This window comes from Pristiophorus japonicus, chromosome 9 (genome assembly GCF_044704955.1).
Source record: "Pristiophorus japonicus isolate sPriJap1 chromosome 9, sPriJap1.hap1, whole genome shotgun sequence".
NCBI lineage: Eukaryota > Metazoa > Chordata > Chondrichthyes > Pristiophoridae > Pristiophorus > Pristiophorus japonicus.
In genome coordinates, this window is record NC_091985.1 from 151,783,718 (window position 1) to 151,809,460 (window position 25,743).

A 25,743-nucleotide genomic window follows, 5' to 3' on the forward strand; every position below is an offset into this window, starting at 1 on the left:
AATTTCTCCTCTGTTTTAAATGGGCGGCCCCTTATTCTAAGATCATGCCCTCTAGTTCTAGCCTCCCCAATCAGTAGAAACATTCTCTTTGCATCCACCTGGTCAAGCCCCTCAATCTTATACATTTTGTTATCACCTCGCTTCTTCTGAATTGCAATGAGTAGAGGCCCAACCTACTTAACCTTTCCTCATAAGTCAACCCCCTCATTCCCGGAATCAACAGAGTGAACCTCTGAACTGCCTCCAAAAGTATATCCTTTCGTAAATATAGAAACCAAAACTATGCAGTATTCCAGATGTGGCCTCACCAAATCCCTGTATAACTGTAGCAAGGCTTCCCTGCTTTTATATTCCATCCCCTTTGCAATAAAGGCCAAGATTCCATTGGCTTTCCTGATCACTTGCTGTACCTGCATACTATCCTTTTGTGTTTCATGCACAAGTACCCCCAGGTCCCGCTGTACTGCAGCACTTTGCAATCTTTCTCTATTTAAATAATAACTTGCTCTTAGATGATTCTGCCAAAGTGCATGACCTCACATTTTCCAATATTATACTCCATCTGCCAAATTTTTGCCCACTCACTTAGCCTGTCTATGTCCTTTTGCAGATTTTGTGTCCTCCTCACACATTGCTTTTCCTCCCATCTTTGTATCAGCAAACTTGGCTACGTTACATTTGGTTCCTTCTTCCAAGTCGTTTATAGATTGTAAATAGTAGGGGTCTCAGCACTGATCCCTACGGCACCCCACTAGTTACTGACTGCCAACCAGAGAATGAATCATTTATCCTGACTTTGTTCTCTGTTAGTTAGCCAATCCTCTATCCATGCTAATATATTACCCCTAACCCCGGTAACTTTTATGGCACCTTGTCAAATGCCTTCTGGTAGTCCAAATACACCACATTCACTGGTTTCCCTTTATCCACCCTGTTTGTTACATCCTCAAAGAATTCCTGCAAATTTGTCAAATATGACTTCCCCTTCATAGAAACATAGAAAATAGGTGCAGGAGTAGGCCATTTGGCCCTTCGAGCCTGCACAGCCATTCAATGAGTTCATGGCTGAACATGCAACCTCAGTACCCCCTTCCTGCTTTCTTGCCATACCCCTTGATCCCCCTAGTAGTAAGGACTATATCCAACTCCTTTTTGAATATATTTAGTGAATTGGCCTCAACAACTTTCTGTGGCAGAGAATTCCACAGGTTCACCACTCTCTGGGTGAAGAAGTTTCTCCTCATCTCAGTCCTAAATGGCTTACCCCTTAACCTTAGACTGTGACCCCTGGTTCTGGACTTCCCAAACATTGGGAACATTCTTCCTGCATCTAACCTGTCTAAACCCATCAGAATTTTAAACGTTTCTATGAGATCCCCTCTCATTCTTCTGCACTCGTGAATACAAGCCCAGTTGATCCAGTCTTCCTTGATGTCAGTCCCGCCATCCCGGGAATCAGTCTGGTGAACCTTCGCTGCACTCCCTCAATAGCAAGAATGTCCTTCCTCAAGTTAGGAGACCAAAACTGTACACAATACTCTAGGTGTGGCCTCACCAAGGCCCTGTACAACTGTAGCAACACCTCCCTGCCCCTGTACTCAAATCCCCTCGCTATGAAGGCCAACATGCCATTTGCTTTCTTAACCGCCTGCTGTATCTGCATGCCAACCTTCAATGACTGATGTACCATGACACCCAGGTCTCATTGCACCTCCCTTTTTTCTAATGTCACCATTCAGATAATAGTCTGTGTCTGTTTTTACCACCAAAGTGAATAACCTCACATTTATCCACATTATACTTCATCTGCCATGCATTTGCCCACTCACCTAACCTATCCAAGTCACTCTGCAGCCTCATAGCATCCTCCTTGTAGCTCACACTGCCACCCAACTTAGTGTCATCCGCAAATTTGGAGATACTACATTTAATCCCCTCGTCCAAATCATTAATGTACAATGTAAACAGCTGGGGCCCCAGCACAGAATCTTGCGGTACCCCACTAGTCACTGCCTGCCATTCTGAAAAGTACCCATTTACTCCTACTCTTTGCTTCCTGTCTGACAACCAGTTCTCAATCCAACTGGTTGTCAGACAGGAATCCATGCTGACTCTGCTTGACCAAATTTTGCTTTTCCAACTGTCCTTCTACTGCTTCTTTAACAATGGACTCCAACATTTTCCCAACCACAGATGTTAGGCTACTGATCTATAGTTTCCTGCTTTTTGTCTGCCTCCTTTTTTAAATAGGGACATTACATTTGCAGTTTTCCAATCTGCTGAGACCTCCTGAATCCAGCGAATTTTGGTAAATTACAACCAATGCATCCACAATCCCTGCCGCTACTTCTCTTAAGACCCTAGGATGCAAGCCATCAGGTCCAGGGGATTTATCTGCCTTTAGTCCCATTATCTTACAGAGTAGAGAGTACCACCTCCTTGTGATTGTGTGTGCCCCCCCACCCCCCTCCATGAATGCAGGTTGGCTCAGTTGATGACACTCTGGCCTCAAATCAAAAGTTGGCAGGTTCAAGCCGCACTCCAGAACTTGAGCACATAATCTCAGCTTACACTTCAATGCAGCAATGAGAGAATGTTGCACTGTCAGAAGTGGCATCTGCACAGAGATGTTAAAATGAGACCCCATCCACCTTATTCAGGGGAGTGCGCAAAAAAGCATTCCTCAGGATGTCCCAAAGTGCTTTAATATTCATCAGCACACTGACACCCCTGCTCCTCTTCGAAATAGTGCCATGGAATCTTTTGTGAGCAGGCGGAGCCTCGGTTTAATATTGCGTCCAAAAGACGGCACCTCGGACAGTGCAGCACTCCCTCAGTACTGCACTGGGAGTGTCAGCCTAGATTTTTATGCTCATATCTCTGCAGTGGGATTTAAACCCATAACCTTTTGACTCAGAGGAAAGTGTGCTACCCACTGAGCCACAGCTGACCATGGCATTATCAAAAGAAGAGGAGTAATCGTGGTGTTCTGGTCTACATTTCTCCCTCAGTGAACACCTCTAGTCATTTCATATGCTGTTTGTGGAACCTCAATGCGTATAAATTAGCCATTATATTTGCCTACATAATAACCAAGATTGACCTTCAGAGAAGTAACTTATTGGCTGTGAAACAAACTGGAGGAGATAAGGAACTAGATAATTGCAAGCTTTCATTCTTTCTACAGCATAACACAAGGAGGTCTCTTTAGAATGTTAAGGTACATCTTGGGTAGTAATGATCAGGCCTGAATTTCATAATGTGCAACATAAAACACTAAGTACTGCTGCTGAGTTTTCTCTATTAAAAACCCTTTTATATAAAAAAAGTACTTCCAACCCCCCCCCCTCTCTCCAAGTGGTAGATCCAGACTACCTGGTAGCTTATCCCAACTGCAGGACAACCAAAATTTACAGGTAAATAAATAAAAATGTGTGATTAAAATTAAGGTTGAAGCAATCAGCATGCAAGTTTAGGATCCTTGGAAAATTGGTGCACATATAATTGTTCATCAATGCAAGTAGTAAATACAGAGGATAATTCACTGAGGGTAAAGCAAACTTGTTGTTCGAAGAGGAAAATCAGGACAAATCTGCTGCATCAAGAAAAGCACTCCCTTCCTAAGGAAAGCAATTATTGCCAAAAGCCGGAATTGTAGAGCAGAGGTGGTAAGTGAAATTTCCTTACCAGTTCTTTTGAACAACTCAGGTGAATACGGGTCGTGTAAGAGATGTGTTGACCAGATGAATTGACACACGCAGAACCATTTATATATTCCAAAACAATTTGTCCATCTTTTTCTAGCTTGGGGCCATTTTTGGCAACTCCCAGGTTGCTAATGGATACTTTTTCATAAACTGTACCCTAAATACAAATCAAATTTTATATAAGCAATTGCACATTAACACTAACTTCACATTTCCACCATGCTTAACTCTACACAAGTCTTTGATAAGTTTGCTGAACTATAAAGGAAAATCAGTTATAGAAACATAGTTTTCAGAGAATGCAATTGTGTATTGATCAACCAGTTTTATTAAACAGAAGGGCTACATCTGGCTAGGTTTTCTTTCAACGGGCGTGTAACACAACAATGCATATACAGGTAGAACGCCCGAAATCTGGAGTTCTAAAAACCATAATTGTCCGAAAATCAGACTTTTTTTTTTTAAATAACTGGCGCATGGAAGGCAAAGAGTCGTCCAGAATCCGGAAATCTGCTCCGAAAACCAGACAATTAAAAAAAATGTTTAATATAAACGGCACATACACAGACCTGTTCCTGAGCCTTTTGTAATGTCTAATGACCCCGACCCACGTGAGACCCGAGTCGACCCAACCTAACCCACGTACTCCTCTCTGATTTCTTCTCCAAAATCCGGAAATACCAGAGACTCAGCCCAAGGGTTTCCGGATTCGGGAAGTTGGATTTCTCTGAAATCCGGAAATACCAGAGGCTCAGCCCAGGGGTTTCCGGATTTGGGACGTCGGATTTCTTCTCCGAAATCCGGAAAAACACGAAAACCGAAATGGCCTCGGTCCTGAGGTTTCCAAAGGTTCTACCTGTAGTGATCTTTTCCTGACTCCCATTACTGTGTATTCAACCTTCGACATACTAGATTTCCTGTTACATTGGTCATGGATAATCTGCCAACCTCCACCTTACAGCCTGGGAGGTTAAGCATTTTCAGAAAGCACCAATGCAGGAGCTCAAGTCACCCAAGACCATACTAAGCAATTGGTGGAGCCTTAGGAGTTTTCCTTCTCACTAGCGTCTGGGCTGAGGCAGCACACTGAACAGCTGCTGTATTTTCAAATGAGCAGAAAGCAAAATGCCCCATCGGCTACTGACATCAATTTACTTCAGATGCAGTTACGCTACTATGGTCTGTAGCCACAGTAATGTGCGATTGCCACCTGGGGTGACTTCACAATCAAATGGGCACTAGTTTGCACAATTGCTTTATGGCAATGCAAACTGTGCAGCACAGTTTGACGACTCACCAGTCAACAGTTTCTGCACTTACAGCCAACAGTAAATCAGAGAAATAATGCCATGAGAAGGTACTACTGCAATATCAAGACGTTAAACCAACTTAATTCTTTTTTTTGCTTCGATGAGCATTTCCTTACACCGAAGTGTTACTTCTGTTCATAAACATTATTATGGACCCATTAGATGCAACACTTATCCAACAGACACAGATTCTGCATCACAACACTTGTGTGTAGGTTCTTTTGTTGGGTTCATCCACTGAATAGATCTTAGGTGGGCAGTGGAAACGTTACAAGGACACCCTCAAAGCCTCCCTGGTGAAGTGCATCACCACTAGACACCTGGGAGATCCTGGCCGAAGACCGCCCTAGATGGAGAAAGTGCACCCGGGAGGGCGCTGAGCTCTTTGAATCTCAACGCTGCGAGCGTGAAGAGGTCAGACGCAGGCAGCGGAAGGAGCGTGCGGAAATCAGTCCGACCCCCACTTCCCCCGACGAACGTCTGTCCCATTTGTGACAAGAGTCTGTGGCTCTCGTGTTGGACTGTTCAGCCACCAAAGAATTCACTTTGGTAGTGGAAGCAAGTCTTCCTCGACTCAGAGGGACTGTCTATGATGATGATGATGATACACAGCGGATCCCTGAATTGTATTCACTATCTTACACTTTGCCCCATTATGGGAAGCAAAACCTAACCTTGCTTAATTTGAACTTTATGCACATTAAGTTCGACCAAATAAATTTCCAATTTTGTCCACTTATATGACTCATCACTGAACATGGAAGTTGACAGCTCCTATTATAATGTAAATTATATTGGCATTGATATGTACCCTCAATGTATCTGTTTCATACTGCATCTGGCACACTGCTGCATGGCGATCACATCCTTGGACTCGGTTCAGAGGTCGACAGACATTGATGTAATACTTCTTACGGTTACTTGATGCTGTGTCCATGGCGAACCAGTTATTTTCATCACTGTCTATTGACTTTGATAAGCTGAGTGGGAGAGATTTTTGGAAAGCACAATCAAATTACAACAATTTGCATTGATACAGCGCCTTTAACAGAACAATCGCAATTCAGAGGTGCCATCATGTACAAAAATTAGCATGTGTAAAAGTTGGAATGTTTTTGATATTAAATATGTTTACACATTAAAAAATAAGCTTTATTAAACACCCTACTGCATTTTACATTTTAAACACTAATGATCAGAGATTGGGCAAATGCAGCTCATAAAATGATGGCCCGGAATTTGCGGTCAACAGCGAAGCAAAGACGTTCACCACTGGCCCCAGAGTCAGCTTCGCACAAGGATCTGACGATCCCGGTGTTGAGGACTTCGGGTTTTCCGACCTTCAATTCAAAACAACAAACTGTAGTGCGATCCCTCTGTGCGAGCTGCTGTGACATCAGCAGGCTGCTTAAGTGGTCAATCAAAATGCAGAATTCTTGACAGGGAAGGAAGTGAGTAAGCCTTTAAAATTCTAACTTTTGAAAAATGTTAGAGAGCAAAACGAAGATTGGGGCTCTCACATGGGGGGAAAAAGGGCAAACCTGAAATAAAGGTGGACAAACTTTAAAGAAAACGGAGAAACGGAAATCATAAGTATCACACCCACTTTGATTGGTTGCGCCAGCCCATGTGATCCCAGGGGCACTTGCGAAGCACCTGCGCTCTTGGGATACATGGGCCTCTATGCAGGCTTACGCATAGAGGCCCAGGGCCGCAAGTCATCGAATCTTCCAGACCAGGTAAATTTGTAGATTTTTTTTTTTTAAAAACAGGTCGGAGGCATCTGCCCTTATTCCCTTTACCCCAAATGTATTCAAGTAGAATTTGAGGCATCCAACTGCTGAGACTTTACCCCCACGTGTCATAGTTGTCAACATCAGACATTTAACAGTGAATACACAGTACAGGTTTAAATGGTGAAGTGGTTTCGGCTTCGAAAGGACACTAATCCTGGAGTGTAAATCGGATATCAAACGCACAAACGGACTCTCCAGCACAGTGGAGAGGGGAGGCCTCCTTCAGGGAGTCTCACCCCACTTCCCTCTGCTGTCAGGTCAGGGGCTCTAGCTTCAGATTACTTTTATCCTATAACTGTAGCAATAGTGCAAAACAAAAAGCACATTACACAGTTTTGCATGGATGCACCCAAAATCTCATCAAGCATGAGACCAAGCACATTTAAACTTAAAACGCTGTTTAAATAAAAGGTGACGCACTTCAAAACAGATCATATTTTTAAACCAAAGTGTGACTGCTGTGCAACAAATTACTTTAGTATCAGATGAGCAAGTACCAGCTATAATTTGTTTTTATTTTTTTTTTATTAAATTAGTCAAACTACATTCTTTAGATTTATTGTTAAAACCTGGGGCTTCTCAAATGGTTAGATTTAGCAAAGTCTTGCAACAGATATATTTGATGAAAAATATCAACCAGTAATTTCAATACCATTCAGGCAAACATTTGGTTGCAAGCAAGATCATTGTAAATCTTGAGAAAAGCTTCAAATAAAAAAAAATGGATGTACCCATCACTTGGACACTATCAAAACTGTACCAGTCTGCTTAGTGCGCAGAATTGCAGTAGCATGTTCCTGCCACCAGGGGCCTTCAGAGCCTTTGAAACCTTTTCCAACTCTGTACCCGACTTTGGATACTTGGCGCAAATTCACACACTAGAATTACCTACATGGCAGCCTTCTGTAACTCACTGCCACATAGTTTAGACTTTAGAACTCATGGAAAAATCAGAACTATTAAATTAAACACCTCTAGCTATAAAAGGGAAGCAGGTCCCAAACTAGTAGATTATTCCTGCATTCATTTGGAATGCAAGACTTGTACAAATGAGCGATTAAGACATACAGGCAAACTTTATTCTGACATCCTGTCACCCTGCAAAAAAAAAAAATTGTTCCTAAAAATGACAACTGTACTTGATAACACATCTGTTTTTGAAGGTGGAAGTTTGAAACATAATAATTTATGAATTTAAATATACAAGAATCATGATGCTGTATTCTTACCTTGACAAATCATACTGCTGGTGCAAAACCTCATCAGTCACTATACACTCCAACGGCACTTCCGGGCAAGCATACTGAGTATACCACTTGAAGTTATAAGTGTGCTCATCTTCCTCCTAAAGTAATTTTAAAATATGGCTAATTGTAGCGTTAGTCATATTTTCATTATTCATCACTTAATCCAAATAGGAAGTTTTTGGAATTCAGAATGAAGCTATGGATTCAGGATTCATGAGTTCCGAGACTTGCTTTTTACTAACCATACCCCACCCCAAATACACAAAAACCACCCTTTTCATAATGAGTGCGCATTTAATTTCCTTTTTCTGAAAACTAAATTGCTCCTCAGCTCCCTATCTTGACTGCAGTGGCTTACCACTTGGTATTCCTTAGTTAAATCAGTTTTGCCTCTTTAGCTACAATTCATCCATTAGTAGATTCTGGCAAGTTGACAAATTCATTTCACCAGTTCAAAAATGCCCTAAGATCTTTCAAAGTAATACAGAATCAGGCCTGCAATATAATGTCACAACCCGTCCACACCAAGGGCTAGAAATTAGTTTTTTGGTGAAAACGGTATTTTTGCACAATACCACTTTCACTTCTCTACCGCTATGAGACCTAAAATTCAAGCTTCAATTTGCGCAGCGATAAAAAAAAAAATCAGCATTGCACAAGGATTTGTGGCGCAAACCGCAAATTTTCTGCATCTTTACTGAGGCCGATACTGCTGCGAGAAACACCTTGGGAGGGAGGAAAACACCCCAAAAAAATATCAAAAATCACAAAACATTCACGACACTCTTAACAAATCGTTGAAAAAAGAAAAACTTTAACTTGCCTTTTTTTGCAGGTCTTCATACTTACTGCTGCTCCAAGGGCTGCAACGCAGCTTTTTACCCGACGGTATTTTTCGCGCTAACTATGGGTGTGCGCTGAGCCAAATTTTTGGCGAAAGCGGTATTTTAAGCCTTGCACGGTGGCGGTCTGCTCCCCAGTGGTACTTAAAAACTGGCGCCGCAAGATGTTTCAATTTACCGCCGACTGGTTTTTCGCGAAATATCGCCGCAAGGCCGGTTGCAAGGTCGGCGAATTTTTAGCCCCGACAGTCTAATAACTGACCTCAAATTCAGGATGCCCTTCGCCTGCATCACGATCACACAGGAACGTAATGAGTGCGGATCGCTGAGTGTGCTGCATATTGTTGTATGCAGTCCCATTTGTATAGGCCAGATGAATGATCCCATCATAGTACGACAGTCTGGAGTTGGACATTCCGAGGCTCCAAGCCTGTTTACTGCCAAGGATCAGGTACAGAGCATTAGAACGCATTAAGAAGCGAGACGACCAATTTCAGCTTCACGTCAGTGACTTAAGATTAAAACTGCTTTTTCTTTCTGAACTACAGTAAAACAGGCACAAGCTGATGTTTTTCCCACTTGTTTTTATTGCAAATTGACAAAAACATCGTATAAAAGGACAATTTATTGCATCGAGGCCGATCTCCTGCAGCTACAAACTGGGCACCACGGACAGATTCCAACTTTTGGCCCTTGTAATTGTACAGGAGGGGTAATAAAAATTTACAATTTCAATCTTAACAGCAGAAATACAAATAGAAATACAATTACTCCAGAACACTAAATATCAGCCCATGCGCTGGAAATTAGCCCTAAAGTCCATAAAAACCAGAATGCAAGATGGATGTGCATTTATTGACACACTTCGCTAGCAATCTAGAATGACATGGAGAAGTACCTCTAGATTTGGAAAAATAACTTGCAACATTAAATTTCTTTGCCAAAACGTCAAAATGTTCTAACTGTTTACAATATTCTATTCCATATTCATTGTCCATTCAGTGCACCAACATTCATGAATTGTACATACACACTCTGCTTGCGCCAAGTTACAATGGCTACTTACGTTGAATCCACCTGGCAAGCACCAGAATTTGCCTCACAGCCATCCTGGGATACGTTGCCACAGACATTTATGTAGAAGGTGTAGTGCTCAGATTTAACTTTGTAACTGCCGTTCGGTTTGGTCAGAGGCGAAAGGTCAAACGAGAAGCCTAAGAATTAAACAAAAATAACTAAATCCAACAGTTCTTAAAACACAAGGCAACTGATAAAAAGGTTTTAAACTCAAGGTCTCCTTCTCTCCAAAACATGTGGATTATTGAATAAATCAGCAATAAACTGAATCACGAGTATGGGGCTGAGCAAAGTGCAAATCACGAGACAATCTCTCTTGTACAGAGTGCAGTTGGAGGCCAGAAGTAGCCCTTATTCAAGCAGTCTAAAAGTATGCCTAAATGCACACACCTTTCCCAAGGCCAAGTACTAAATAAAAAACCTGTTTAATCGATGAAAGATCAAGCTAGACACCACTACTCAGTCCATCAATAAAGAGGCAGGCAATCACCTGTTTTCTCTCTGTGGTGGTTCAGAGTACAAGGCCTTGAAGCAATAGGAATAGAACATTGTACTCACTACACGTAATTTTCAAATCTGCCAATGCATTTACTAGTGAGGGAAAAAACCCGACAAATTCTGGAAATCTGAAAGACAGAAAGTACTCTAAGTACATAGCAGGTTAATCAGCCTTTGTTTGCCCTCTTCAAACAACACTGTTAACATGCAGACTCTTACTTCTGATGATGTATCTCTTTAAATGGTTCCTCATATATAGAGGATGACTTGCTTCCACGCTAAAAAGGGAGGAGTTCATAGGTGTTTCAATGAAGGACCTAATATTCCGGGTCCCAAACGGTGGAAGATGACTGTGTGTGGCTTTTTAACGTGTGGTGGCCGCTGCTATACACCAGCCACCACACAGGCTTGACAGCTAGGTCTTGGTCCAGTGGCAAGGATTAACCAAGACAACTGGAGACCAGCTTTGCTGCATGGACCTAGTGCGCACACATCAGTGGCCCTCGCCTCTTCTGGCCCTCAATCACGTCACTCTGCAAACTCTCGCTGCTCCCTCACCCTGACCCCGCCATTCCTGCCCACGCTCCAATCACCGACCTGGGTTATGGTGACATCTGATCCAGTCGCCCTCCTTCACCAGCTGCCGCTACTCCCTGGAGTGGCATGCTCCCTTTAAGGCCCGGACCTGCCGCAGATGTTCCTTGCAGTCGGGGCCATGTTGGATGCAGGGCCGCCACACTCGTCGCTCCTATGTATCTACACCCAACACATCACTCCAGCTTTCCCACTTCAGATCATGAGACATGCTGTGTTTTGACATCCTCAAAGCCTCCCTGATAAAGTGCAACATCCCCACTGACACCTGGGACGCCCTGGCCAAAGACCGCCCTAAGTGGAGGAAGTGCATCTGGGAGGACGCTGAGCATCTCGAGTCTCATTGCCAAGAGCATGCAGAAATCAAGCGCAGGCAGCGGAAAGAGCGTGCGGTAAACCTGTCCCACCAACCATTTCCCTCAACAACTATCTGCCCCACCTGCAAGAGTCTGGTTCTCATACTGGACTGTTCAACCACATAAGGACTCATTTTAAGAGTGGAAGCAAGTCTTCCTCAATGCAGAGGGACTGCCTATGATGATGATGGCATTTGCTATTTTTATTACTGGTCTAGGGAGTTAATTCCAGCTAAACACTGGGGAGACCAAATTCACCTTAGACCAGTGAGGAAGCAAGATATTCCTGAAACAGTCTACTGATTTAAGGGCCTTTTTTGTGTGACGCACCAACACAAGTACAACTGTCGTCAATCACTAGAAATTAGCGGAGACATTAGTAACGTGAAAAAATATGACGAATGGATGCACAGGTTTGTGGCTCCCATATCCATTCTTCCCCTCACTTTCGGTAGAATGTTTTTGCTCGTCTGACTAACTGTTTCTGACTACAATTGCACAGTTCAGTTGTTTTCCCCACACGCCTTCAGAACTTCACACCACAGGTTGGTTAGCAGTTTGACATGCTGTGTTTTCCAACCACAACTTTTTTACATCACAGAAAACACTGACATGCTACTTACATTTTTAAATATTCAAACTTTTAACACTGCATTCAAAATGAAATTCAAAGCATTGGGAACAAAACAAAATCCATGAAAATTGTCATGTTGCGTGGAGAGACTAGAGAAGCTGGGATTGCTCTCTTTAGAGAGAAGAAAGTTAAGGGTGATCTAATAGGAGGTTCAAAATTGAGGGATTTTGATGAGTAAATAAGGAGAAACCTGTTCCCACCAGCAGGAGGGCCGGTAACCAGACGACACAGATTTAAGGTAATTGGCTAAAGCAGAGGGAAGATGGAGAATGTTTTTTTTTTAAAAACTCAACGAGTTGTTGTGATCTGGAACACTGCCTGAAAGGGTAGTGGAATCAGATTCAATAGTAACTTTTAAAAAGGGAATTGGATAAGTACTTAAAGAAACAAATTGCAGGGCTATGGGGAAAGATCAGGGGAGTGGGACTAATTGGTAGCTCTTTAGACCAATTTTAAGTCAGTCAGTACTCCAATTCCAGTTGCAACATACTGCAGTTTTCCCTTCCGTTCACATAGTTAGTACACGATTCATAGGCTTCTCAGCCTTCAACTGTGTTATACCAAGATCTAGTTTGCCCACAGAAGATGGGCAGATGTCAGTCAGAATAGCTAGCATTTGAAACAAAACAGGAGTCTATCTCAGTCTAGTATCAATGGCCATGAAATGAAATGCAACTGAATTTTTTACCACTTGGTGGCAAGTGTGTTCACCTGGTACATTCTTGGCAATGGAACTTGCTGCAAAACACATGAGAACTTGTTCCTCTTAGAAGTATTGTGACAGAGAGCTTACGTCAGTACTAGACATTCAGTAGCAGAGACTCAATTGGTCATAAATGACCCAAACATTGTGACTTTATTTTAAGCATGCTTAAATATGTACAGGAAAAATAAATTTAGAAACCCAAGTTGCAGTCGAGGTTTCAGGTACTTACCAGCCTCTGGATCCGAAACCCTGCAATGATCTCCCTCAGTTTTTGATAAGGCACAAGCAGCAGCCGTGTGCCATTCAATTTCATGCAAACATACATCGATCCCAGGCTTCAGGATAGGAGGGCTTTCCAGATCCCCTGTGGAGGAACAGAAAATCCTGTCAAAATAGCAACCTCATTTCACAACATTTTTATTTTATATGGAACTCGTGCATTTCAAAGACAAAATTCCCCAGTGCTGTACCAATAATTTGCCATGAACTATGTACTTTATATTGTTGCAGGCATTGAGGGTTTAATAATTGCTCCTCAGTATGTAGGCCAATAATACATCAAAGCGATTCAAATGCTTCGATTCAAGTCTTTTGATTGCATACATTTTTTTTTTAATTCACTGCTTTCAACAAAAACAGAATACTTGGAGGAAGACATCTCCAAAGTGTAGGAAAAGTCAAACAAATTAGGAATGGCAACTGAAACTGGAGAAGCCTCAAAACTCTGGGCTTCAACTAGTCTTTTTTGTAATCTTGGTGAGCTTTCAATCACGAGCACGTGCAGTAAGTTCTCAGCATGCAATCTGCGTAGTGTGCAGTTTGCAGAATTCCCAGCATGTAACCTATGCATCAACAGGAGTTGAAGGTTGTGCCCGCCTCCACGTCCCTCTCCAATTGGGTGAGGGTTTGAGTGTTTTAAAAGTCTTTTTTGGGGGGGGGGGGGGGGGGAGGGGGGAGAAACCTGATGGATGTATTGGGTTTTTCCGTTTAGGAACTACTCAGACAAAATGAACACTGGTGAACAAGTAATCAAACACTTGTGATCATGGTTTCTTTATTGGCAATTTAAAAAAAGACTGTACATAGAGAACAGATTACTGACAAACTTCAAAAATGGTTGGAGAATTTTTAAGAAATTATTATATAAAAACTTGGAAACTGCATAAACCATGAACTTTGGAGTTAGTTTGTGTCTGTGAAAATGTAGGGTTCCTACAGTGCACTAAATTGTTCCACTGTGCTCCCAATACACATCAGCAGTGATCAGGAAATTGTGCACTTCAACCTTGCGACTTTCCATCCTTATTGATGAAAAAATTTGCACAAATATTTTAAGGCAGGTACAAGATGACAGAAACTGGCCCGACTACGAGGAAAGTGGTGGTGGGTGTACCTAAATGTGCAAAGGGGGCTGTGGAAGCTAACCAACAAGAACATGGTGCAGGGTTGGGGCCAATGGTAGCTTGGGGCCATTCTCCTGCCCCCACTCCACAAAGCTATTAGGCACCGTTACCCCTCCAATACTACCATATCCAAGCAACTCCAAATACTTTCAGGCTCTATCCCAAGTACATTCCAGAACTCCCTCCTCTATCCTACTGGACACCAACACCACCCTCCACTCTAAGATACACTCTGCGCACAAACCCAGGGATTGAAATCTTACATTTTTAATTATTCAAAACTTAACATTGCATTCAAAATGAAATTCAAAACATTGGAAACAAAGTAAAAACCAATGAAAATGGTCATGTTGCAGGGAGAGCCACCCTAAAGCTCCAAGTCCTATCCAGCCTAATTCTATTTTCCATCAATTGGTCCGTAGCCCTGTAGGTTACGGCACTTCAAGTGCACATCCAAGCACCCCTTAAATATGGTGAGGGTTTCGGCCTCTACCACCCTTTCAGGCAGTGTTTCAGACCCCAAGCAGCCTCTAGGTGAATAAATTTCACCTCATATCTCCTCTAAACCTCTACCAATTACTCGTCTGTCCTCGCCATAGAGGCTGACTAACTAGCCTGCTGATTTTGTTCCCAACATATTCTGTTTTTGTTTCAGTATTTTCAGTGTTGTAGTGGGGCTCACACTGAAAAGCAATGCTACAGAAGATCTGCTAATCTAGTTTCAATGGGCCCCAAGTTTCGGCCTCAGTTGCTCCTGATCTTTTGGAGCAACTGGTGTAGAACGGAGTATCTTAGAAATTCAAATTCTCGGCATTTAGTTTGCTCCAGTTCTAGTCAGTTAGAACAGTTTCACTTTGGAACAGAATTCTTTTTTCAAAAAGGGGGCGTGTCCAGCCACTTACGCCTGTTTTCAAAGTTTCGGCAGTGAAAACTTACTCCAAACTAACTTAGAATGGAGTAAGTGAAGATTTTTGTACGCTTGAAAAAACCTTGTCTACACTTTAGAAAATCAGGCGTAGGGAATGGGGGGGGAGGGGGGTTTAAAGGGAAGTTTACAAACATTAAACACTTCAGTTTTACAAATAAAGAGCCATCATCAATAATAAATGATAAAAACATCAATAAATCAATTAAAAAAAAAAATTTTTTTTTTTTTTAAATCAATAAAACAAAACATTTTCTACTTACTGACTGCAGCACCGGGAGCCCCCCACCCCCCTCCCCACGCAGTGTGTCTCTATCTCTCACTCTCTGTCAGTGTCTGTGTTTCTGACAGCGAGGGGTGGGGGAGGAGGGGAGTGGGGGTGAGAGAAGGGAGAGAAGAGAGAGAGAGAGAGAGAGAGAGAGAGAGAGAGAGAGAGAGAGAGAGAGAGAGAGAGAGAGAGAGAGAGAGAGAGAGAGAGAGAGAGAGAGAGAAGCAAGACTTCGAGCTTAGACTTACCGGATTGACAGGTAGGTGGCGTCGGGTCCGGGGGGGGGGGTTCAGAGATCAGTCGGGAGCGGGGAGGTCGGTCGGGAACAGATTGGGGGGGGGGGGGGGGGAAGGAGGAGGTCGGGAGCGGGAGTCAAGTCGGTCCGATCCGGAGGAAGCAGGAGCTGGGTGTGGGAGGCAGCCTTATGCACGCAGCCCAGGTGAGGCCATTCGGCCAGGACTAGGGGCTGCGTGCTTCAGGCCCCTCCCACACAGTTTTGGGTGCCTGGAGCTACTGCACATGCGCACCCACTGTAGCGTGCATATGCAGAGATCCCGGCACTGTTTTCAGCACAGGGACCTGGCTCCGTCCCCTTACAGCTCATGCTGCGCCGCGCCGAGCTGCAAACGACCTGCAGGGAGCCGGAGAATCTGGAAGTTTTTTTTAGGCGCACTTTGGCGCGAAAAACAGGCATCTAGGTCGGGGCTGCGCCGTTCTAGGCATGGCCTGAAACTTGGACCCAATAAAATGGGCATGTTTTAAAAAGTGCACCAGCTTTCAAATATTACAGTAGATATCTATTTAACTTCCACTTTGATCAAAATCATAATACAATTCCCAAAGTTAGTAGCAAAACAATGTGGGCCGGCACAACCAATAAAAGATCCCCATTCATTAAGTATGGAAATTCCATTTTCGTACAGAATCCCCAAAAGCATGAATGGGGATCACAAAAAACACATCTACATACCAAATACATTTTTTTTAATTTCATATTTAAAATACAATTTAATTAAAACAAAAATTTGAAAAAATGTAAACATTTTAAAAGGTGCTAAAAATAACAAACTTTTCAGTTTTTTCAAAAATGTTAAAACAATGTTTAAATTTATTTATGTTCATTTAAACAAGAATTTCACAGGCATTCATTGAGCAGTAGTTGGGCAAATAGCCGAATTCTCCGCCAACGAATGTCCATTTCTCAGGGATGCGAATGACTGGTCAAGATAATTCTTGACCAGATCGCAAGTTCCAGGTCTTATCGCACAAAAGCCCCAGAAATTGCGGGGCCCTTACGCACCACGTATGCCTGGAAAATCCGGGCCATGATTTTCTGAAGACAGAGACGAGGCTCACACTAACTATCGGAGTTCATTATTAAAGTAGTAGCAGGACATTTGGAAAAGCATAATGTAGTCAGGCAGAGTCAGCATGGTTTTATGAAGGGGAAGTCACGTTTGACAAATTTGCAGGAGTTCTTTGAGGATGTAACGAACAGGGTGGATAAAGGGGAACCAGTGGATGTGGTGTATTTGGACTTCCAGAAGGCATTTGACAAGGCACCACATAAAAGGCTACTGCACAAGATAAAAGTTCACAGGGTTGGAGGTAATATATTAGCATGGATAGAGGATTGGCTAACTAACAGAAAACAGAGTCGGGATAAATGGTTCATTCTCTGGTTGGCAACCAGTAACTAGTGGGATGCCGCAGGGATCAGTGCTGGGACCCCAACTATTTACAATCTATATTAACGACTTGGAAGAAGGGACCGAGTGTAATGTAGCCAAGTTTGCTGATGATACAAAGATGGGAGGAAAAGCAATTTGTGAGGAGGATATACAAAATCTGCAAAAGGACATAGACAGGCCAAGTGAGTGGGCATAAATTTGGCAGATGGAGGATAATGTTGGAAAGTGTGAGGTTATGCACTTTGGCAGAAAAAAAAATCCAAGAGCAAGCTATTATTTAAATGGCGAAAAATTGCAAAGTGCTACAGTACAGTGGGACCTGGGGGTCCTGGTGCATAAAACACAAAAGGATAGTATGTAGGTACAGCAAGTGATCAGGAAGGCCAATGGTATCTTGGCTTTTATTGCAAAGGGCATGGAGTATAAAAGCAGGGAAGTCTTGCTACAGCTATATAAGGTATTGGTGAGGCCACACCTGGAATAATGCGTGCAGGTTTGGTTTCCATATTTAAGAAAGGATATACTTGCTTTGGAGGCAGTTCAGAGAAGGTTCACTAGGTTGATTTTGGAAATGAGGAATTTGACTTATGAGGAAAGGTTGAGTAGGTTGGACCTCTACTCACGAATTCACAAGAATGAGCGGTGAGCTTATCAAAATGTATAAGATTATGAGGGGGCTCGACAAGGTGGATGTTTCCACTGATATGAGACTAGAACGAGGGGACATAATCTTAGTTTTAAATGGCGGCCTCTTATTGTGAGATGAGGAGGAATTTTTTCTCAGGGTTGTAAATCTGTGGAATTTGCTGCCTCAGAGAGCTGTGGAAGCTGGGTCATTGAATAAATTTAAGACAGAGACAGACAGTTCCTTAAGCGATAAGGGAATTAAGGGTTATGGGGAGCGGGCAGGTAAGTGGAGCTGAGTCCACGGCCAGATCAGCCATGATCATATTAAATGGCGGAGCAGGCTCGAGGGGCCGTATGGCCGACTCCTGTTCCTATTTTTTATGTTCTTATGTAACTTACCAGGTTTACATATAAGAGTGATAATAGTTTTGATTCGATCTGTTCCTCTGCATGTGTCACCATCAGAGTATATAAGCTGAATATTATTGCCTTCCTTTTTAGGGGGCGAAACAAATTTTCCAAGGTTTTGTTTCCCACCTTTATCTAGAACAGGACAAAATTAAAACAAAAAGATAACGAGTTTTCAATTTTTAAACAACTTTTCAAAAAAAAACAATGTAGCATTATACCACACATCAGGATGGAGGGATTATGAAACAAACACACTGGCTTATTCCCACCATATGCAGTTTCTCCAGTGGAAAGGTACTGGACTCCCATTCAGAAGTCCTGCCGTAGAGTACACTATGGATGTATTTTTCCTCAAGTTGGTGAAAGCCCCATGTCTAAAGATTACAAACAGAAAATGCTAGAAATACACCGATCAGTCTGAATCTGTGATGATAAACGGCAGGTTTATTGATATTGAGTGTACATACCCCTTGATCAGAACACTGATAAAGGTGACCACCCAAGACAGCTTGTCTTTACACATTTCCTGTTTTTATTTTTTACATTTGCAGTTTGTCCAGTTTACCCATCTCTATTAACTCAGAACATATTCTCGTAAACTGGGACCCATTTTGATGCATGACATTCTGAAAAATAAACAAGGCTGCCATATATCAATGGGATTTCAATTGGTAACTCTTGAACATAAATAAATAATTCCATGAAGTGTTACATCCGAAACATGAACTCATCTATCCTCTCCACAGAGGCTGACTAGCCTGCTGTTTGTTTCCAACATTTTTTGTTGTTTCAGTATTTTCGCAGTGTTGTCGTGGGACTCTCACTGACAAATGCACCAATTGCTACTTATTGCTGCAAGGAGCCCTCCACCAGGTGCACAACACTACAATATATAGCAAAGCAATTTTTGTGCAAACCACTTAGTGCCTGCTCAGTACAATGATAAGAAAGAATAAAGACTTGGATTTATATAGCATCTTTCACAATCACCAGATGTCTCAAAGCGCTTTATAGCCAACGAAGTACTTTTGGAGCGTAGTCAATGTTGTAATGTGGAAAACGCGGCAGCCAATTTGCACACAAGCAAACTCCCACAAACAGCAATGTGATCATGACCAGATAATCTGTATGTTGATTGAGGGATAAATATTGGCCAGACCACCAGGGGTAACTCGCCTGCTCTTCAAAATAGTGCCAAGGGATATTTTACGTCCACTTGAGAGCAGATGGGGCCTCGGTTTGACATCTCATCCGAAAGACGGCACCTCCAACAGTGCAGCACTCCCTCTATACTGCACTGGACTGTCAGCCTAGATTTTTTTGTGTTCAAGTCCCTGGAGTGGGATTTGAACCCACAATCTTCTGACTCAGAGGCAAGAATGTTACCCACTGATCCACAGCTGACAGTGATTAATCCAATAAAGCTCAGAAAGCTTGTAATAAAAGTGGCTCATTTACTTACCAACAGCACAGATTGCTGCATCTTCAGAACATCCTGCAGCTCCACCATCCTGAAGTACCTTGTGGCACACATTAATATAGACCTGCTTTCGGTCAGATTTCACCAGATTACTATCCAATGCCTCCCAGTTCTGAGTATTGTCAGATTCAGGAACTTCCTTTGCTGCACATTAATGGAATTGCCAACAATTTTTAAAGGGATAAGTTGGAACAATTTATATAAACACAAATGCACATCGAAAAAGTCAATAGTCACAGCCTGCTGTACGATGGCTGAAACTTGAGCATGTATTTCATGCACAGCAGCAGTTTTCCCCCATCGGCAGACTGGCTCTCAGCTTAATTAAATGATACATCATTTAAAGCTTTTGGCCAGATCTCAGACCTAGTTTAGCATTCTAATATTTGACCAGGACTAATTTAAAACCATCTTTAAAGTTGTCACCTGACTACCAACTCAATCAAAAACTTTTCAATTACCTATTAGAGACAGGGAGGAGAGAATAAATTAACGCAATGTAGCCTACTGTACAGATTTTAAATCTGCAATAGGAAATAACTTAGAACATGCAAATGTACCTAAACACAAAACAGTACTTTGGAATATTTATAGGACACTCCTTTAAATCGAAACATGCTATTTTCCCTTTTGCACTCCCTGCGTGTGCATCTTACAATACTGTAAAGTTCAAAAAGCCGAGTACGAGTCAAAAATTACTAAGTTTAAAATTTACTCTTGGCATATTAAAAAGTTTTCTTCACAATTCAAAAACTAGTCAATAGTACATAGACAAGCACTATGGGTAAGCTTGAGATATTTGCTAAAGGCTGATTTTATTAACTTCAAAATGGCTGAAAGCAGGCAACCTCACCGGCATATCGTGTTAAAGGTGAAAGGTCATATCGTTTCCTTCCATCAGAAGTCCGACAGAGCAGATCTTCTTTTTCTTTGACACAGGCATACTTTGTATCCCAGTCAAAGATATACGTGCAGTCAACTTCAGCATTGAATTCTGGTTTACCCTTTCCTTCATTGACTTTAGAAAAAAAGAGACAACAAATTCAGTAACTAATGTAGTTTTACGTTGTTCAGCAAACAGATTCACACAGCAGAGACTTTCAATGGCTATACATCTACACAGACACACTGCATTCAATTTAAACTCTCGTCTTACTGAAGTACACAAAATCCAGTTCACCACAGATTTACAGTTTACAGAAACTCAATGTTATAACAAAGTCCTAAACAGTGCATACAAATATTAAAAGGTTAACGTAATCGCCATGTTTTTTTTTAAATTACTGATGAATCCTCTCCCCCACATAAAGCACTGGTGTTTGTTGCAGGCTCCCCCTCTTAATTTAATTCATTAACCAACTGTCAGAAGGTGCATGAATTAAGCTCAAGTCCAAAAGTCCACTGCAGCACAGACAAGTTGCAAACTCTTCACTTTCTTTACTCACAACCACTTGAACATTTGGAACCCAGTAATATTGGCAGAGTATTTTAGAAGTTCAAGGCAACAAATTAGTGCTTCCAGAGAATGCAACACTAAATTTTAAAAATAAAGAATTTCGGAGGCAAGTCTGATCTCGGTGGTGAGAATGGGGAAGTCGCTGCCACCTGGAATGGTTGAAGCAGATAGCACTAACACATTTAAGAGGAGTATTCATGCACTCGAGGGAAAAAGCAATGGAGGAATATGGGGGGGCACAGTGAGAATAGGAAGCTCGTGTGGAGTATAAATACAGACGTAGATCAATTAGGCCGCATGCCCTCTTTGAGCTGTAGATTCTATGTAATTTATCTTTGTTCCCCGCTCCCCCACCAATTTGACATTGATAAATTATGAAATTGGGTAATGCAATGGCTGAGACTGGCACACAAATCAGCCCAGACAGAATAATGCTGATGTTAGAAGTTAAGGCTGTAGCTGGATAATACTACCTAAACTAGTGAATGTTGCAGTTCCAGGCTGTGAAGAAGAAATAATGTTTTGCACAATGATTATCAAAGCTCAAAATATTTGAGTCATGGCCAAGAAATGTTAGCCTTCCCATTGCTTCTACAGTTCAGACTCCTGCACTCCCAAGCAACCAGAGAAAACTAGCAACCCATGTATGTAGAAATTAGTCACTAATCAAATGGAAATTAAATTTTGACTGGGAAACTTAGTACAATATTGGAATGAAATTGAATTGTACACAGCAGCTAATTGAAGTGTAATCTCAATAATTCTTAACGCAATAAACTAGAGTTACAACACATTCTTCTATCCTCATTTTCCCCGCCACCCCCCGCAAGACAGAGTATTTGGTGTATGTAAAAATGGTGCATATTTTCTATTAACCTTACCAGCTGATTCATTACATTGGAAGTTTATTATAGTCATTCGCCGAAATCCAGAACTACATGAATTGCCATCAGGGAATGTCAGTGTAAGATCACCATCTGAATACCTGGTGTACAAAAAAAAAAATCAATTGAACCCACAGCCTAAACAACAAATGCATATGTAAAAAGGAAGAGATTAGCAAAAGTAAATGTAGATTCCTTAGAGACAGAGACAGGAGAAATTATAATGGGGAATAAGTAAGTGGCAGAAACGTTAAACAAATATTTTCCAACTGTCTTCTGCTGGCTGTGCCTTCAACTGTCTATGCCCCAAGGTCTGTAATTCCCTCCTAAACATCTCCATCTCTCTCACTCCTCCTTTAAAACACTCAGTAAATCATAGCTCTTTGACCAATCTTTTGGTCATCCTTTCTAATGGCTCATGATTGTCAAATTGTGTCAGATAAAACTCCTGTGAAGCACCTTGGGACATTTTACTACATTAAAGGCACTATATAAATGCAAGTTGTTTTTATTCAGCTGCAGTGCGACACGAACAAATTTTCCTATATTGGTGGGCACCAAATTATCCCAACAGGAGGTGCTTTGCATCAAGATTTTTTTTCCCCATGTTTGGGACCACATCTATGTGCGAACAGAATTTTCCATGAATATCAACAAATCTAAACCAGGTTCTCAATTTTGTGACACAAACCTGAACTTAATACTCAAGCTAGCCCCTGCCCTGTCATTTGCTCCAAATGTTAATGCACTGATTCAAGTCAAGAGGTGCCAGGTATCAGTTGCAGTAACTAACTAAAACTTGTATTATTTATATATTCACTGAAGTACTTTTGAAGTGTAGTCACTGTTGCAATGTAGGAAATAAAATCTAAATGGAAGCACAAATATGGTTTATCAGTGTCCATTTCTATTTTAATTACTTGTGCTGAATGTGGTGGGCCAAATGCCAGGATATCACTTCAGGCCCACCATTTAAAATGAGTTTGACACCCTTATCTACACAATGGGCCATCAATTCATAAAACTGCATGACTACATACCTGAGTGTCTGATTTTTATATCGTCCTGCAACCCTATGGAAAGAGCCCTCTTTTTTAGCTTGACATGCTGCTATAAAACCCTTTGCATCAGTGCAGCCCCCAGAATGGACCTCTCCACACACGTTCAGGTAATAGTAGTAGTCATCAGTGGTGTCGTCGCTCTTCTTGGGGACAACAACATACGATCTGCTAGTGTCTGGACAAAATCATTTGAAACACAAACATGAGAAGCAGGAATATATTTAAAACTATAGCATTTCAATGGCTTTTTTAGATAAGCAACAAAAATAGTCGTCAGCTTCCAATCCACTTGTTTAAACGTACATTATATAAAACGCAGCCTGCAACTTTGTTTCTAAAGGCAGTGAATGGTAACTGCAACTAAACTAATCTAAATCCCTTACAAGATCTTTTCCCTCCAAAGGGGAAATTTGCTGTCAAAAGATAGAGCTTGGAGGCTTAAATATTGCAAGAATTATTTCAAGTTATATCCCTTTATACTACATCTTAAGCTATGGCACAAAACATTAATATTTCTGAAGACTCAATTTTTTTTTTTTTTTAAAAAGAGCAAGCTTTACCCAGATGTGCGCTCATTTCTTGTCGAAAATGTAAAGCTTAAGATATTTGATTGGATATCAAAGTTTCAACTTTCCTGAATTAAATTATTTGACTTCAAAATTTATTACTATTGACAAATCAATAACTGCAGCCATCATGTCCTGCACTCAGAGTTGGAGTGCTAATAGTTCAGTTATCCCAGTAGGCAGGGCTAAAGTCATTAGCTTGTTCTTCAAAAAGGGAGATGTAAATGGTGTATTTATCCTGTTTGAAAAGCAGTGTAGCATTAGAGAGATTTTTTTTTTTTTAAATCAAGCCAAGGGTTTCTGTTAGTTTGCGCTGGTTTTATCAGTGCTATTTGCCCAAAAGCAGACAAATCCAGCATACAAGTTTCTGCCGGGGGGGGGGGGGGGGGGGGGTGCAGGGACAGAGTGCAGGAATGCAGGAGGGGGGGGGGGGGGGGGGGGGGAGAAAGAGAGACAGGGCAGGGGGCGGAGGGAGAGACATTTGGGGGGGGGGGGGGGGGGAACGACTAAATTATTATAGATTAATAAAGGAGTAAATAAGGCTTTTATGCCATTTATATTATCCAAACCGTTTCAAAATACATCAAACTGTGGAGAACTATAAAGGTCTGTGTAATATCAAACAAACCGGTCAGCTCTGTGTACATAAAAGCCCCTTCAGGACGGTATGCAGTTCTGGCGGTATGTCAGCCATAGGTCATGAATTTTGCACCTTTGGGCAGTATGTTGGCGGTATGTTACTGATAAATTTTCCGCTGGGCGGTATGTAGATGTTTTTTCACCAAAATTGCATTTTTGGGCAGTAAGCAGGTAAGTAGTGTGTGCTATGTTGATGAATTTTGGGCCCAGGGAGTATTATAGGATTACATAGATTATACAGCCCAGAAACAGGCCATTCAGCACAACCATGCCGGCATTTATGCTCCACTCCAGCTTTCTCGCATCCTTCCTCATCTAAAACAGTCTAATCCTCTGTTCCCTTCTCCCTCATGCGCTTATCCAGCCTCCCCTTAAATGCATTCAAACTATTCGCATCAATAAGACCCTGTGGGAGCAAGTTCCACATTCTCACCACTCTCTGGGTAAAGAAGTTTCTTCTGAATTCCCAATTTGATTTCTTGGTGACTATCTTATATTGATGGCCTCTAGTTTTGCTCTTCCCCACAAGTGGAAACACTCCGTCTACTCTATCAAAATCTTTTAAAGACCTTGATTAGATCACCCTTTTCAACAGAAAAAAAATACGCAGCCTGCTCATTCTTTGTTAAGTATAACCTCACATTTCTTGTGCCATCCTTATAAATCTTGCCAGTGCCTCTATATCCTTTTTATAATATGGCAACCAGAACTGTACACAGTACTCCCAAGTGTAGTTTTACCAAAGTTCGATACAAGTTTAGCTCTTCAAAATCAGATTTTCTTCAATCCATTACCCTGGTTCATGCTTATGTCCTGCTCAATTATTATCCTAAACTGTATTATAATATGGTCACTATTGCCTAGATGATCCCTTACTTTACTTCTCTTATCTGCTCTGGTTCATTCCCCATTACCAGATCCAGCAGCAAATCCTCCCTCATTGGGCTTCTTACATACTGGGTTAGATAGGAGTCCTGTACACATTGTAGGAACTCCATTCCCTTATCCCCTTCTCACCAATTAATTTCAGGATAGTTAAAATCCTCCATAATTATTAATCTATGGTTTTTTTTTTAATACTAGTTTCCCCAAATTGTTTGCATATTTCTTCCTCCACCTCCCTTCCACTATTAGGTGGTCTGTAGACTACCGCTATTAGTAGGATTGAACCTTTTTTAATCTCTTATCTCTATCCACATGGATTCCATTTCTGGCTCACTGATCGCTGCGTTACTTTTTCTACAGCCCTTATATTATCTCTAATAAGTAGTTACTGAACCTCCCCTTTCTCTCTCCTCTTTCCTCCTCCTCCTCCCTCCTCCCTCCCCCCATCCATCCCATCTTTTCTAAATATGTTACACCTTGCAATGTTTAATTCTCAGTCCTGATTTTTCTGTAGCCATGTCTTAGTAATCAAGACAATACCTGGTTCCTCCAAACGTATTATTGCCTCCAGTTCCCCTGCGTTATTACGGACACTGTGTGCATTGCTGTACAGACAATGTCACTTATTTTTAATAGCAGTTCCCCTCTATTTTTAAACCATCTTTTTATACTCATGTTCT

At 41.7% G+C, this 25,743-nt stretch overlaps 1 protein-coding gene across 1 annotated transcript in view; it reads right to left on the reverse strand.

Moving 5' to 3' along the window:
- igf2r (insulin-like growth factor 2 receptor) overlaps positions 1-25,743 on the reverse strand; it is a 205,297-nt gene that overhangs the window by 98,837 nt on the left and 80,717 nt on the right. Inside the window, exons 9-19 of the mRNA XM_070889968.1 lie at positions 22,953-23,148; positions 21,910-22,013; positions 20,426-20,590; positions 19,555-19,716; positions 18,081-18,224; positions 12,997-13,131; positions 9,969-10,116; positions 9,165-9,339; positions 8,043-8,158; positions 5,829-5,997; positions 3,688-3,864 (exon numbers count right to left, since the gene is read on the reverse strand). Of these exons, the coding sequence (XP_070746069.1) occupies positions 3,688-3,864; positions 5,829-5,997; positions 8,043-8,158; positions 9,165-9,339; positions 9,969-10,116; positions 12,997-13,131; positions 18,081-18,224; positions 19,555-19,716; positions 20,426-20,590; positions 21,910-22,013; positions 22,953-23,148 (1,691 nt within the window). The remainder of the gene's footprint in view (positions 1-3,687; positions 3,865-5,828; positions 5,998-8,042; positions 8,159-9,164; positions 9,340-9,968; positions 10,117-12,996; positions 13,132-18,080; positions 18,225-19,554; positions 19,717-20,425; positions 20,591-21,909; positions 22,014-22,952; positions 23,149-25,743) is intronic.